This window comes from Leopardus geoffroyi, chromosome A3 (genome assembly GCF_018350155.1).
Source record: "Leopardus geoffroyi isolate Oge1 chromosome A3, O.geoffroyi_Oge1_pat1.0, whole genome shotgun sequence".
Taxonomy (NCBI): Eukaryota; Metazoa; Chordata; class Mammalia; order Carnivora; family Felidae; genus Leopardus; species Leopardus geoffroyi.
The window spans coordinates 109,548,860-109,563,710 of NC_059336.1; the positions used below are offsets into that span (position 1 = coordinate 109,548,860).

At 34.7% G+C, this 14,851-nt stretch overlaps 1 protein-coding gene across 6 annotated transcripts in view; it reads right to left on the reverse strand.

The window, feature by feature from the left end:
• Positions 1–14,851, reverse strand: part of RMDN2 (regulator of microtubule dynamics 2) — a 78,510-nt gene that overhangs the window by 41,854 nt on the left and 21,805 nt on the right. For all 6 annotated transcript variants that reach the window (XM_045447112.1, XM_045447111.1, XM_045447114.1 and 3 more), the window contains 2 exons: positions 1,842–2,016; positions 602–704 (listed from right to left, as the gene is read on the reverse strand). In XM_045447112.1, coding sequence (XP_045303068.1) covers positions 602–704; positions 1,842–2,016 — 278 coding nt within the window. The remainder of the gene's footprint in view (positions 1–601; positions 705–1,841; positions 2,017–14,851) is intronic.

The window sequence follows — 14,851 nt, forward strand, 5'->3', positions numbered from 1 at the left end:
GAGCGACCAACCTCAGCTCAGGTCATGATCTCACGGTTGTGAGTTTGAGCCCTGTGCAGGGCTCTGTGCTGACAGCTCGGAGCCTGGAGCCTGCTTTAGATTCTGTGTCTCCCTCTCTCTCTGCCCCTCCCCTGCTCATGCTCTGTCTCTCTCTGTCTCAAAAATAAATAAAACATTAAAAAAAAAAAAAAGAAAAAAAAGGCATTGAAGTTTAAGTAGTTATTTCTTTGTGGCACCTGAAGTTCTCCCTTACAGGAGTCAAGGAAGGTTTTTTTAATTGTGCTGGAGATACCTATCCTCTGCCTCTTACTGTTCCTCAAATATTACCTAATTGTCTTTCTGCCATAAACTTAGTATCTGAAATTTGAGTTTTTCAGCTGTCTATTCTAGTATACTCAAATATTTTTAAAGAATATATACCTTAGTCCTGAAAAAATTTTCTGGCCTTAGACTACATGTATTTTCCAGTACTAGGATATATAAAATAGATTAAATATATTGGTTTTAGCTAAGATAATTTGGCTTTAATTAAAATTCATTGATGGGTTATTATAGATAACAATTGTCACTTGAGAATAATCAGTCTTTATAAAATACTTACCAATATTAGCATAATGTTTCTTTTCTTGTGCATTAGTAGATAGCTCATACATGTCTCCATAAGCGCGAGCAAACCTCCAAATAAACTCTATTTCATCTCTAAACTGAAAAGAAAAAATAGCACTATACATTAGATTAACTCAGTCACTTGATGAAACTATAAATGTTTTCCACTGTAACTTTTAAAAAATTAGGCAGATGAACTGGTATTTATAGATGACTGAATCTAGTCACGTGCATACAATGAATTTGTGCGTAAAATTTGAATTTTTAATTCAAATATTCAGGCTACAAAAAGTGATTTAATAGGGTTACATTTGGATCTCAAAAATAATGAATGTTATCCAGACTCTACCTCTACACCAACATGGAAGAGGGAATTGACAGGTACCAGAATTTGTAAGTTTTCCCTGTTGGTAGTCTCTTCTTCTTATTTCTAAGTTACCTACCTTCAGTATGTTGTCTCGGTGAGCATTAGAGATCACATATACTTGAAAGAGCAGTCACATTTTTAACCTATATTACCTAAAAATATAATCATAATGCTGGAGATTTAAAAACTTTTAAACAATCTGTTTAGAGTTGCTGAAGCCTCAGACAAAGGATTTAAATTGCTCATGGGAAAGAAAGATTCATTGCTCACTGGGCTATTGAGAACCTCTTCTTACATCTGTCCTTTCTTTTTTCCTTCCTTCCTTCCTTCCTTCCTTCCTTCCTTCCTTCCTTCCTCCCTCTCTTTCTCTGTCTTTCTCCTTCTTTCTTTTTCTCTTTTTCTTTTTCTTTTTTTTGGTGGTTGTAGTGGGAAGGATGGGCTTTCCCAATTCAGCCCAATGTTAAACATTGAAAAACGACCATTAGTAGAAATGGACTGAAATACTGTACTGATAGCTGTTACATTAATGACTACAAGACAGAAAACTTAAAATGTAGTTTTTCCTGCCCCAAGAGGAGTATGTCTTATTCTTTATCTTACAGAGTATGTATTAAATACAACAAATTAATAAGTATCAAATAAAAATAAAACTGTATAATCATATCTCTGGTTCTCATATTCATGATCTTAGAGCATAATAAACTCTTAGATTTACTTTTTTAACGTTTAGTTTAGATTATAGAAAAATTTTGCATCAACCAATTTGGCTTGGGTAAACTAACCCAATTGTTACGGTCATAACATAAATGGGATAGCAGATTAAATAAAAATTAAAATCATACAGATGCTATGATCTCACATCTCTTACCTTTTCTTTGTGGTCACAAAGTAGTTCAAAACTCTCCATCTTGCTACATTCATTCATACGTAAATTATCAACCTTCTGAAGAAGGACATCTAAATTTAATTCCTCTATGTGTGTGTTAAATGCCTTAGGGACAGGAAAACTCTGTTCTTCTGTGTCAGTATTAGCTGTAATATACCTAAAATTGCAGAAATAATAAATAATGATCAACTCTCTTGAAAGTTATAATAGCCAGAGTGATCCTTTTAAAATGCAAGACAATATGCTATTAGTACAGGAACAGATGAGTGACTGATGCAATAAAACAAAGCCAGAAGTGGATCCATACATATATGGAAATGTGGTACATGATAGAGTTGGCAGGTGAGATCAGTGGGAAATTAAGGGATTGACCGGGGGGAAAAATGGCTACTCCTATAAAAAACCAATGAAATTGAATTTCTATCATATAATATAAAAACAAGTCTGGATGATATAAGGAATTAAATTTTAAAAATAATTTTTTAAACTCTTAGTAGAGAGTATAGGTGAATACCCTTTAGTCTTTGGAGCAAAAATTTTTCTTCACCAGAATATGAAAGCATTAATTATAAATGATTATTAATTACACATGATTAATCAGTTTGACTATATTAAAATGAAAAACTGTTGCTAATCAAAAGACACTTTAAAAAATATAAAAATGCAAAATAAAAACCAGGAATGGATAGTTTTGCAACACAACTGGAGAACACGGATATCAAGAACACATAAATACTTTCCTAAAATTCAATAATAATAACTCAGTGAACTCAACAGAAATATGCTTGAGAGATATAAAAAGGCTTTCCCAAATGAGAAAATACATATAGTCAATAAACATAAGAAAAGATGCTCAATGTTCAGCCAATTAGAGAAATACTAGCAAAGACCACAAAGAGATATTGTTTTAAACTCATTTTGTTGATAAAAGGTAAAAAATCTGACAATACCAAATGCTGGGGAGGAAGTCAATCCACAGGATCTGATGAAGTGTAAATTGGTGAAACCCTCAGGAAAACACTTTGGAATTATCTTTTAATACTGAACTTTCACATACGCTAGGACCCAGTAACCCCGGTCTCTTGCCTATGTGCAGAAAGAGATGTATAATAAAAAGAGCAGTACTTTCAAATAGCAAACACCAGGAAACAAACTAAATGCCCATCCAAGCGTGGATGAATATTACGCAACAGTCAAAATGAAAGAAACACAGTGATGTGCAAAATTATGAAGGAATCTTTTTTTTTAATGTTTATTTATTTATTTGGAAAGAGAGAGAGAAAGAGTGTGTGCATGCACACGCAGTGAGGAGCAGAGAGAGAAGGAGACAGAGAATCCCAAGCAGGCTCTGCGCTATCAACCCAGAGCCCAACGCTGGGCTTGATCTCGCAAACCATGAGATCATGACCTGAGCCAAAATCAAGAGTCAGACACTTAACTATCTGAACCATCAGTAAGGAATATACACATGGATGCAATAAAATGATGTATTAAAAAGAAGGAATGAACAATATACATTATAGATTCACGATAATAGTTATCTTCAGGTGAGGGGAGGCAGGGGAGCCAAATGAGGACTACTGTCTACATCCTATCTTTTGTTTTAGGACGTGGTTTCATGGATGCTTTCACATTATTTATAATAACTAACTAAATGAATAAAAGTGGCATATGCATGGACCAGTCATGAGAGTTTGTAAGAGCTAAAAATAGTTTTAGTCCAATTCTATGCACCTGAGGTATAAGAAGAAAATAATAACCAAAAGGTGTAATTAGTTGAATATCGGGCATAATACTCTTTAGAGCAAAAAGCTTTAAATCTAAACAGGGACACAAAACACTAAAAATGGTTCAATTTATGATAAAGAGCGAGCAGTTTTAGACTTCTATGCATCTACAAACACGAGTCTCAGATATATAGAAAACACAAATTAACACATACAAGGAGAAACTGAATCCACTATCAGAATGGGAGATTTGTAACATAAGATTCTAAGTAATAAAGGATGAGAGAAAGTAAGGATACAATTTAAACACCGTATGAACTAGCTTAAATACAATCAAGATACTAGAACTAGACACAGAACCCCTGGAAAACAATGTCTCTTCCAGTATATATGGAATATTTATGAAAACAGCCACGTACAGAGGGCCATGAAGCAAGCGACAAATGATAATAATCTATTGTGTAGACCACATTCCCTGTTCACAATGCAACTAAGTTAGAAATCATCACTAAAAGGTAGGAGAGAAAACCCCAGTATTTAAAAATAATTGATGTGGCTCAGTCAGTTAAGCGTCAGACTTTGGCTCACATGAGCTTGTGGGTTCGAGCCCCGCGTCAGGCTCTGTGCTGACAACTCGGAGCTTGGAGCCTGCTTCAGATTCTGTGTCTCCCCCTCTCTGCCCCTCCCCCACTCATGCTCTGTCTCTCTCTCTCTCTCTCTCTCTCTCTCAAAACTAAACATTAAAAAAAATTTTTTTTAATTAAAACAGTTCACAGCTCCAATCATCATCTCATTCATATAAAATCCTAATGAATCCACAAAAAGTTATTAGAACTAATAAACGAGTTCAGTAAGGTTACAAGATAGAAGATCAATTTATAAAAGTCAATTGTATTTCTGTAAATCTAGCAATGAACAATCCAAAAATGAAAACGATTTCACTTACAATAGTATTAAAAAGAATAAAATTCTTAGGATTGCATTTAACAAAAAATGTGCAAGACTTGTACACTGTAAACTATAAAACATTGTTGAAATTAAAGAATACGATCTAAATGCATGAAAAGAAATCTCATGCTCATGAATCAGAAGATTTAGTATTATTATGGTGGCAGCACTCCCCAAATTTACCTACAGATTCAAAGCAGTTTCTACTAAATCTCAGCTGGTAACATTTTCCCCCAGAAATGAGTAAGCTGATCCTAAATTTCATATGGAAATGCAAGGGGCCTAATATGGCCAAAAGAATTTTGTAAAATAAGAGCAAAGTCAGAGAATTCACACTTGCAATTTTCAAAATTTACTATCAAGTCATAGTAATCAAGATAGTACTGTCAGAAGGCTGATAGACATGGAATAGAGATTAAGGGCCTATTAAGAATTAAGGGTCCAGAAATAAACCCTTATGTTTATTATGAGCAATTTGTTTTGACAAGAGTACCAAGACAACTCAGTGGAGGAAACAATTTTATTTTCAACAAATGGTACTGGGACAAATAGATATCCATATGCAGAAGAATGAAGTTGAACCTAAACCTCGCACCATATATAAACATTAACTGAAAATGGATCAAAAGTCTAAATGTAAGAGCTAAAACTATAAAACACTTAGAAGAGAACACAGGAGCAAATAGTTGTGACCATAGACTAGGCAATGATTTCATAGATATGACATTATAAGCACAGGTGACAAAAGAAAAAATAAACAAAATAGATTTTATCAACACTTAAAATTTGTGCTTCAAAGCAATTTTTTTTCATCAAGAAAATGAAAAGATAATTCACAAAATGGAAGAAAATACTTACAAATCATATATCTGATAAGGGACCTATATAGAGAATATATAAAGAAACCTTACAACTCAATAATAAAAAGAGTTGTATAAAAAAAATAACTGAACTTAAAAATGGAAAAAGGATTTAATAGATATTTCATCAAAAGATGTAACAAGTGGCCAATGAACACACAGAGATGCTCAATATCTTTAGTCACTAGGGAAACGAAAATCGAAACCACAGTGAAATATCACTTCATAGCTTCTAGGATGGCTAAAATAAAAAAGACAATCACAACTGTTGATAAGAATATGGAAAAACTGGAACTCTCCTACACTGCCAATGGGGCTGTAAAATGCACACGCATCAAGTATGGAAAAACAATTCAGTAGTTCCTCAAAATGTTTAACATGAAGTTATCGTATGACTCAGCAATTACACTCCTAAGTACACATCCAAGAGAGCTGAAAACATATGTCCACACAAAAACCTGTATAGGAATGTACATAGAAACTTAATTCGTAATGGCCAAAAAATGAAAACAACCCAAATACCCATCATCAGATGAAAGGGTAAACAAAATGAATAAACGATGAAATATTATTTGGTAATAGAAAGGAATAAAGTACTATTGTATGATATGACATATCAGCCCTTGAACACATTACTTAGTGAAAGGCCACGTATTATTATGATTCCATTTTATGAAATGTACAAGATAAGCAAAACCATGGAAATAGAAGGTAGAATAATGGTTGACAAGGCCTGAGGATGAGGAGAGAATGAATGGATACCCAGTACAGGGTTTTCTTTTGAATAATGAAACTGTTTGGAAATTAGAGAGTGGTGATGGCTATATAACTCTGTGAATAAACTAACTCCCACCAAATTACACACTTCAAAAGAGTGAATTTTACAGTATATGAGTAATATACTCAATAAGGACTTTATTTTTATAAGAAAAAACAAAAACGTGAATAGTCCTATAGCCATTAAATAAATTAAACCAAAATCTGTTTCAACACACACACACCACAGACTGAGAGAGAAAGAGAGATAGGGAGAGAGAGAATCAATTTCCCTTAAGGGGAATTCTATCAAATATCCAAAGAATTAGATTTATTCAAATTCTTGCAAGGAATTCAAAAAGAGGGAAAACCTCTTAGCTCCTTTTTTGAAGCTGATAAAACTGACACCAAAATCAAACAAAGATAGTGTAAGAAATGAAAATTATAGACCAATTCCACACATAAATACAGATGTAAAAATATCAACCAAAGGTATCAGAGATATCACAAATATCAACCAAAAACTGCAACAAACGTGAAAGAATGCATCATAACCAAACTGGATTTCTCCCAGGAATTACAAGCGTAGCTTAATATTAGAACATTTCTCTAGCACAAGTAGAATTAGAAAAACTGCATGATCATTTCAGTGGCTACCGAAACTTTTTTTTCAATAAATGCAATAACACCATGTTAGGACAAAGGAATACCAAACCCATAAATAAGGAATAGAAGGGGTCTTCTGAACACAGTAAAGGTTATATGCCGATAACTATAATACATTTCACACTTAATGATGAAACATTAGAAGCATTCTCCTTAAAATAAGAAATAGAAAAGGACGTTCAATATTGTTTCTTCTAATCATCAATGTACTGCAGGTCCCGTTAGCACATTAAAAGAAAACAAATAAAAATTATAAGAATTGGGAAAGAAGAAACAGAAGTTTGGAGTTTATTCAATAGAAAAAACTCTAGAAGAGGGGCGCCTGGGTGGCGCAGTCGGTTAAGCATCTGACTTCAGCCAGGTCACGATCTCGCGGTCCGTGAGTTCGAGCCCCGCATCGGGCTCTGGGCTGATGGCTCAGAGCCTGGAGCCTGTTTCCGATTCTGTGTCTCCCTCTCTCTCTGCCCCTCCCCCGTTCATGCTCTGTCTCTCTCTGTCCCAAAAATAAATAAACGTTGAAAAAAAAATTAAAAAAAAAAATCTTTAAAAAAAAAAAAAAAAAGAAAAAACTCTAGAAGAAAAATTACACAAAGCTAATCAACATTTATGATCAATTTTTGAAAATCAATCATGTTCTTATATCTATTAAACAAGTTAGACAATGTAACTTCATAAATTATAATATTTACAATAGCAGGAAAAATACATGGTACCTAGGGTAAAATTCCACATTGGTTTTTGTTTTTACTTTTCGATAGAAAATTATAAAAATACTATTTGGTGACCTTAAGAATATCTAAATAATTAGAAAAAGACACCATGGATAGGGAAACTTAACATTGAACCAATTTCATATAGCCCCAAATTTAACTACACTTTAATGCAATTCCAGTCAAAACCACAATGTGTTTTTTTTTTTTCCTATGGAACTTACCTGACTCTAAAATCAATATGGAAGGGCAAGTACAAGAAGAGCAAAGACACTTTTAAATAACAGCCATCAGTGCTGTAGTATAAAGGATAAAACTATAAGAAGTCAACGTGGTAATGGCATAGCAATAGACAAACTGGCCAATAAAACAAAAGAGAACATCTAGGCTAGTCTCTTCCCCACATTTAGAAACACTCAAGTGTGGGGAAACTGTTTTCCTACTTTGGACAGTAATCTTCTACTTCTAACTGGGCATTTATCAAAAATTATCAAAAAGTTTTAAAAGCAAATTTTAAAAACAGGGCATATCTAAACAGGTCTGGGAAAATTCGAACATGTGTTAATTTTGGGTTAGAGCTCAGATCTGGCCTAGGCCGGGGAAAGGCAGTTCATAGATTATCGGATGTCGGAATTTTCTTTTAGCAGGTCTGGAGAGTCCCACCTTAAAATGTCAAATTTACTTACAAACATTTGTCATTTCATGTGCCTTTTCCCCTACGCCTTCATTTCTTCTGCACAATCAATCACTTGCTTCGATAGCAACAATAGCATCTCTAAAGGTATCACTGCACTATTTAATGAGAAAATGACATTATTTTCTAAGAAAAGAAAGTAGTGTGTTTACAAAAGTATATCAGTAGTGAGCGGCACCAGAATAGGCAAAAACATGCCTGACTATAGCACTGTGTCATCCCCCACATCAGGCACCCCGATCAGTTCCTTTTGTTCAGCCTCACCTAACACCTCATTCCCTCCAACATTTTTTTTCCAAAAGATACACACCAAGAGAGACTGATGTCAGCAAGATGGTGGATACGAAGCTCTAGGCTCTCATTCTGACATGGAAACACTAGATGAACAACAGGCAGAATGAAACGGCTTTGTGGGAGATTTAGAAGCTAGTCAAAGATTTGGAACAACAGAGTGAATGTCAAATCAAGAAAAAGCCATACTCGCAGTGGTAGGAAACTTCCTGGCATTTTTGTTCACCCTTGCCTCACCCCTCCCTGGCATCATACAGCATAGACGGGAAGAAGTTGTCCAATTCCCAGCTCCTCCCTTGGGACAGGAGGAAAAGAGTGGATCTTGTTTGCAATGTCCTGGCATGTCTGATGGCTTCCTGAGAGACTGGTTTCTGTTTTGCTTGCCTTAGAGCTTAGACAGAAACAAAGGCATCATTGGATATCAGACTGGAGATTGCTAAAAGCAGTGGCAGGCACCGTGGCATGTGAGAACTATAGGAGTCTGCAAACTCATGGGTGCATTTGTGAGAGATTATGAGGAGAGGAACACAATGAGATCTAAAAACAGGGGTAAGGCTCACTGAAATTAAGATATTTAGGGATGCCTGGGTGACTCAGTCGGTTAAGTGTCCAACTCTTGATTTCAGCTCAGGTCATGATCTGATGGTTGTGAGATTAAGCCACATGTTGGGCTCCACACTGGGTATGGAGCCTGCTTGGGATTCTCTCTCTCTCTCTTTTTCTGCCTCCACTCAAAAAAATAAAATTAAACAAAATTGAATAAAATTAAAATTAATTAAATTAAATAGATACGTAAAAAGTCATGTATATAGGATAATTAGGAGGAAAATACACACAAACAGGCCCAGGGAAAACTAATGACTAGAAAAGACCTGACAGTCCTTAAGCCCTTGCACTGGGCTAATTAGCGAGGGTCTTCCCCTGCATGGAGTCAATCTACAAAGGCCAGGCTATGTGGCTGTTTTCCAAATTTGTAATTTTCAACAAAAGATCATGAACCATAGAAAGAAATAGGGAAAGATGGACAAAATAAATGAACAAAACAATGAACAAAATAAATTTCCAGAACCTGACTCTAAAGAAATACAGGCTTTAGACTTACAAGACAACAATTTTAAAAACAATGGTGATAAGTATGCTCTAAGTGCCAAAGGAAAACATGGAGAGAGGACACAAGAAAATCAGGAAAACAATATATGAACAAAATGAGAATATCAACAAAGAGCTAGAAATTATTTTTTTTAAATCAAACAAATTTTGGAGCTGAAAAAATAAAATAAGTAACTTAAAAAATTCACTAGAGAGGATCAACAACATACTCAAACAAGCAGAATAAAGTATCAGCAAACTTGAAGACAGATTATTTTAAATTGATGAATCTGAAAAGTCAAAAAAGAAAAGTGAACAGAGCCTAAGAAACTCTGCAGAATAACATAAACCAGACCAATATACATATTATTAGAATACCAGAAGAAGAGAGAAAGGGACACAGAGCTTATTTTGTGGAATAATGGCCAAAAACTCCCCAAATTTAAAGAAAGACATAGATACACAAATATAAGAAGCTCAGTGAATTCCAAGTAGGATAAATCCAAAGAAATCCACACCAAGACAAACCCTCAAACTGTGGAAAATTAAAGACAAATTTTAAAAACCTTGAAAGCAGCAAAAGAAAATATTATCACAGATAAAGGATCTCCAATAAGATTATGAATGGATTTCTCAGCAGAAACCTTCTGGCCTGAAGGCAGTGGGATAATATATTTAAAGTGCTGAAAGGAAACACAAACTGTCACCCAAAACTTCTATATCCAGCAGAACTGACCTTCAAAAAATAAGAGAGAAATTGAGACATTCCCAGATAAACAAAAGCTGAGTGAGTTCTTTACCTCTAGAACTGTACTACAAGAAATGCTAAAGTGAGTCCTTTGAGTTGAAATGAAAGGACATTAGCAGCAACTTGAAGCCATATGAAAACATGAAGTTTCTGATGAAGGTAAATACATGGATAAATTTATTATAATTTTGGTTTTTTATTATAATTTTGGTTTTATTATAATTTTGGTTCATAACTCCTTCTTTATTCTTTTACATTATTTAAAAGAAAAAAGCATAAAATAATGATAAATCTGTATGGCTACATTATATATAAAGATATAATCTGTGATATCAATAACTAAATGAGGGGTGGAGCTATCAAAGGAGAAGAGGTTTTTTTTTTAATGTTTTTATTTATTTTTGAGAGAGAGACAGAGCGCGAGTGGGAGTGGCGGGAGAGAGAGAGAGAGAGGGAGACACAGAATCTGAAACAGGCTCCAAGGTTCGGACTGTCAGCACAGAGCCCAATGCAGGGCTCAAACTCAGGAGCCATGAGGTGACCTGAGCCGAAGTTAGAGGCTTAACTGACTGAGCCATCCAGGCACCCCAAGGAGAAGAGCTTTTGAATGCAATTGAAGTTCCGTTGGTATCAGTTTAAAACAGATTGTTATAACTTTAGGATATTATATGCAGTGCCCATGGTAAACACAAAGAAAATATCCACAGAATACACATGAAAGGAAATGGGAAGGGAATCAAAATGTGTCATTGCAAAAACTCAAGTAAATGCAAAGTAAGGCAGTAGTAACAGAGGAAATGAAGGATTAAAAAAGCTATAAGACATATAGAAAACAAATAATAAAATGGCAATAGTAAGTTAATCTCTATTAATCAATTTAAATTAGTAATTATTTGGTCATTAAATTACCAATTAATTAGTAATTAACTTAAATGTAAATGGATTAAATTCTCCAATCAAAAAACACAGGTTGGTAGAAAAGATTTTTTCTTTTTTTTAAGGTTTTTTTTTTTTTTGGAGAGAAAGAGCACCAGCTGGGGAGGGGCAGAGAGAGAGAGAGAGGGAGACACAGAATCCAAAGCAGACTCCAGGCTCTGAGCTGTCAGGACAGAGCCTGACGTGGGGCTTGAACTCATGAACTGTGAAATCACGACCTGAGCTGAAGTCAGATGCTCAATCGACTGAGCCACCCAGGTGCCCTGGTAGAAAAGATTTTAAAAACCAGGATCAAGGGGCGCCTGGGTGGCGCAGTCGGTTAAGCGTCCGACTTCAGCCAGGTCACGATCTCGCGGTCCGTGAGTTCGAGCCCCGCGTCGGGCTCTGGGCTGATGGCTCAGAGCCTGGAGCCTGTTTCCGATTCTGTGTCTCCCTCTCTCTCTGCCCCTCCCCCGTTCATGCTCTGTCTCTCTGTGTCCCAAAAATAAATAAACATTGAAAAAAAAACACAAAAAAACCAAAAAACAAAAGTCCAGGATCAAGTATACGCTGTCTATAAAAGACTCACTTTAGGACTAAAGACACATATGGGTTGTAAGTAAAAAGATGAAATAGATGCTTCATGTAAATAATAACCAAAAGAGAACAGGGTTGGCTATATCAAACAAAAATGACTTTATGTCAAAACTTTACAAGAGACAAAGAAGGACATTATATCTCAATAAAAGACTCAACTCTCGAGGAATATGTAATATTCTTCATATATTTACATTAGAGGTCCTAAATATATGAAGCAAACATTGACAGAATTGAAAGGAGAAATATACAGCAACATAATAACAGTAGAAGACTTTGATATGTCACTTTCAATAACGGATAGAACAACCAGATAGAAGATCAATAAGGAAACAGAGGATTTGAATATCATTATAGAACAATTTGACCTAACAGACAAATACAGAATAGTCCACTCAACAACAGAAGAATACATTGTTCTCAAGTGAACATGGAACATTCCCCAGCGTGCATCATATATTACACAAAACAAGTCTTAATGAATTTTAAAAGATTTAAAATCATACAAAGCATATTTACTGATTGCAATAAAATGAAAGTGTAAGTCAACAGCAGAAGGAAAACTAGAAAATCCACAAATAAGTGGAAATTAAACAACACACTCTTAAACAACAAATGAGTCAAAGAAGAAATCACAAGGGAAATTAGAGAATATCTGGAGTCAAAAGAAAGCAAAAACACAACATACCAAAATGTGCAGGATGCAGTGAAAGCAGTGGTAAGGGGGGAATCTATAGTTATAAATGCTTTCATTAAAAAGAAAGATATAAAATCAACAATCTAAATTTACAGCTCAAGAAACTAGAAAAAGAAGAGTAAACTAAACCCCAAGTTAGCAAAAGAAAGGAAATAAAAAGATTAGAGCAGAAATTAACGTAATAGAGAATTTCTTTTAAAGAGAAAAATCAACGGAAGCAAGAATTGGTTCCTCAGAAAGATCAACAAAATTGACAAACCTTTAGCTGAACTAAGAAAAAAAGGATAGAAAATCACATCACTGAAATCAGAAATGAAAGCGGAATATCACTATCAATTTTACAGAAATAAAAAGGGTTATAAGAGAGTACCATCAAGGATAGCATGCCAACAAACTGGATAACCTAGATGAAACTGACAAATCCCTAGAAACATACCACCTACTAAGGCTGAATCAGGAAGAAACAGAAAATCCAAACAGATCTATAACTAATAAGGAGACTGAATTGGTAATCAAAAACTTCCTAACAAATGAAAGCCCAGGATCACATGGCTTCACTGGTGAATTCCACCAAACATTAACTAGTTCCTAAAACTCCCCAAAACATTAACTAGTTCCTAAAGAATTAACTAGTTCCTCAAACTCCCCAAAAAGTTGAAGAGAAAGGAATATTTCCTAGCTCATTCTATGAGGAGGTCATTATTATCACGATCCCAAAGCCATACAAATATGCTATAAGAAAATCAGACCAACAGCTTTGATGAATACTGATGCAAAAATCCTCAAAGAAATAACAGCAAACAGAATTTGAAAGCACATTAAAATGGTTATACACCATGACCAAGTAGGAATGCAAGGACAGTTCACCATATGAAAACCAATGTGATATACCACATTAACAGAATTAAGGGGCGGGGCGGGGGGGGGATGTGAGCATTTCAATTGGTGCAGAAAAAAACACCAGACAATATTCAACACCCAGTCATGATAAAAATGTGTAGCAAACCAGCAACAGAAGGAAACTACCTCAACATATTATAGGCCATTTATGAAATGCCCATAGCTAACATCATACTCAATGGTGAAAGACTGAAAGCTTTTCCTCTAACCACAGAAACAAGACAAGAGTGACTGCTTTTGCCATTTCTATTCAGTACAGTACTAGGAGTCCTAGCCAGATCAATTAGGCAAGAAAAAGAAATAAGATACCTACATCAGAAAGGAAGAAACAAAATTATCTCTTAGCAGATGACATGATCTTATGTGTAGAAAATCCTGAAGATTTCACACATGCACACACACACACACACACACACACACACACACAAAGAATTAATAAACAAACTCAGCCAAGTTTCAGAATGTAAATCAATTTGCAAACACCAGTTGTTTCTACACATTAACAAGAAGCAATCTGAAAAGGAAATAAAGAAAATGACTCTGTAATAACATCAAAAAGAATAAAATACCTAGGAGTGAACTTAACAAAGGAGATGAGAGATTTGTACACTTAAGACTATAAAACATTGCTGAAAAAAGTTAAAGAAGACTCAATTGGAAATCTCATGCCATGGATTTGGAGACTTAATATTGTTAAGATGTCAATACTACCCAAACAATTTATAGATTCAGTGCAATCCCTCCCAAAATTCCAACAATGTTTTTTGTAAAGGTTGAAAAATCCATCTTACAAGTCATATGGAATCTCAAGGGACTGCGAATAGCCAAAACAACCTTGAGAAAGAATAAAGGTGGAGATATCATACTTCCTGATTTTAAAACTTATTACAGAGCTACAGTAATCAAAATAATGTGGGCTGACATAAAGTTAGATATATACATCAATAGAACAGAAAGCCCAGAAATAAACTCTTACATATATGGTCAAATGATTTTTGACAGGGGTGCCAAGACTATTCAATGGAGAAAGGGAAGTCTCTTCAGCAAATGGTGCTGGGAAAGCTGGATATTCACATGCAAAAGAATGACATTAGACCCTCTATATGCAAAAATTAAAAATTAACTCAAAATGGATCATTTAGTAAATGTAAAATCCAAACTATGAAACTCTTAGAAGAAAACATAGGGGAAAAACTTCATGACATTGTATTTGGTAATGATTTCTTGCATATGGCAACAAAAGCACAGGCAACAGAAGCAAAATAGATAAACTGGACATCAAAATTAAAATAAATTAGACATCAAAATTAAAATTAAATTCTGTCCATCAAAGGACATAATCAACAGAGTGAAAGGCAACCCATGTAATGGGAGAAAGTATTTGTAAATCATAT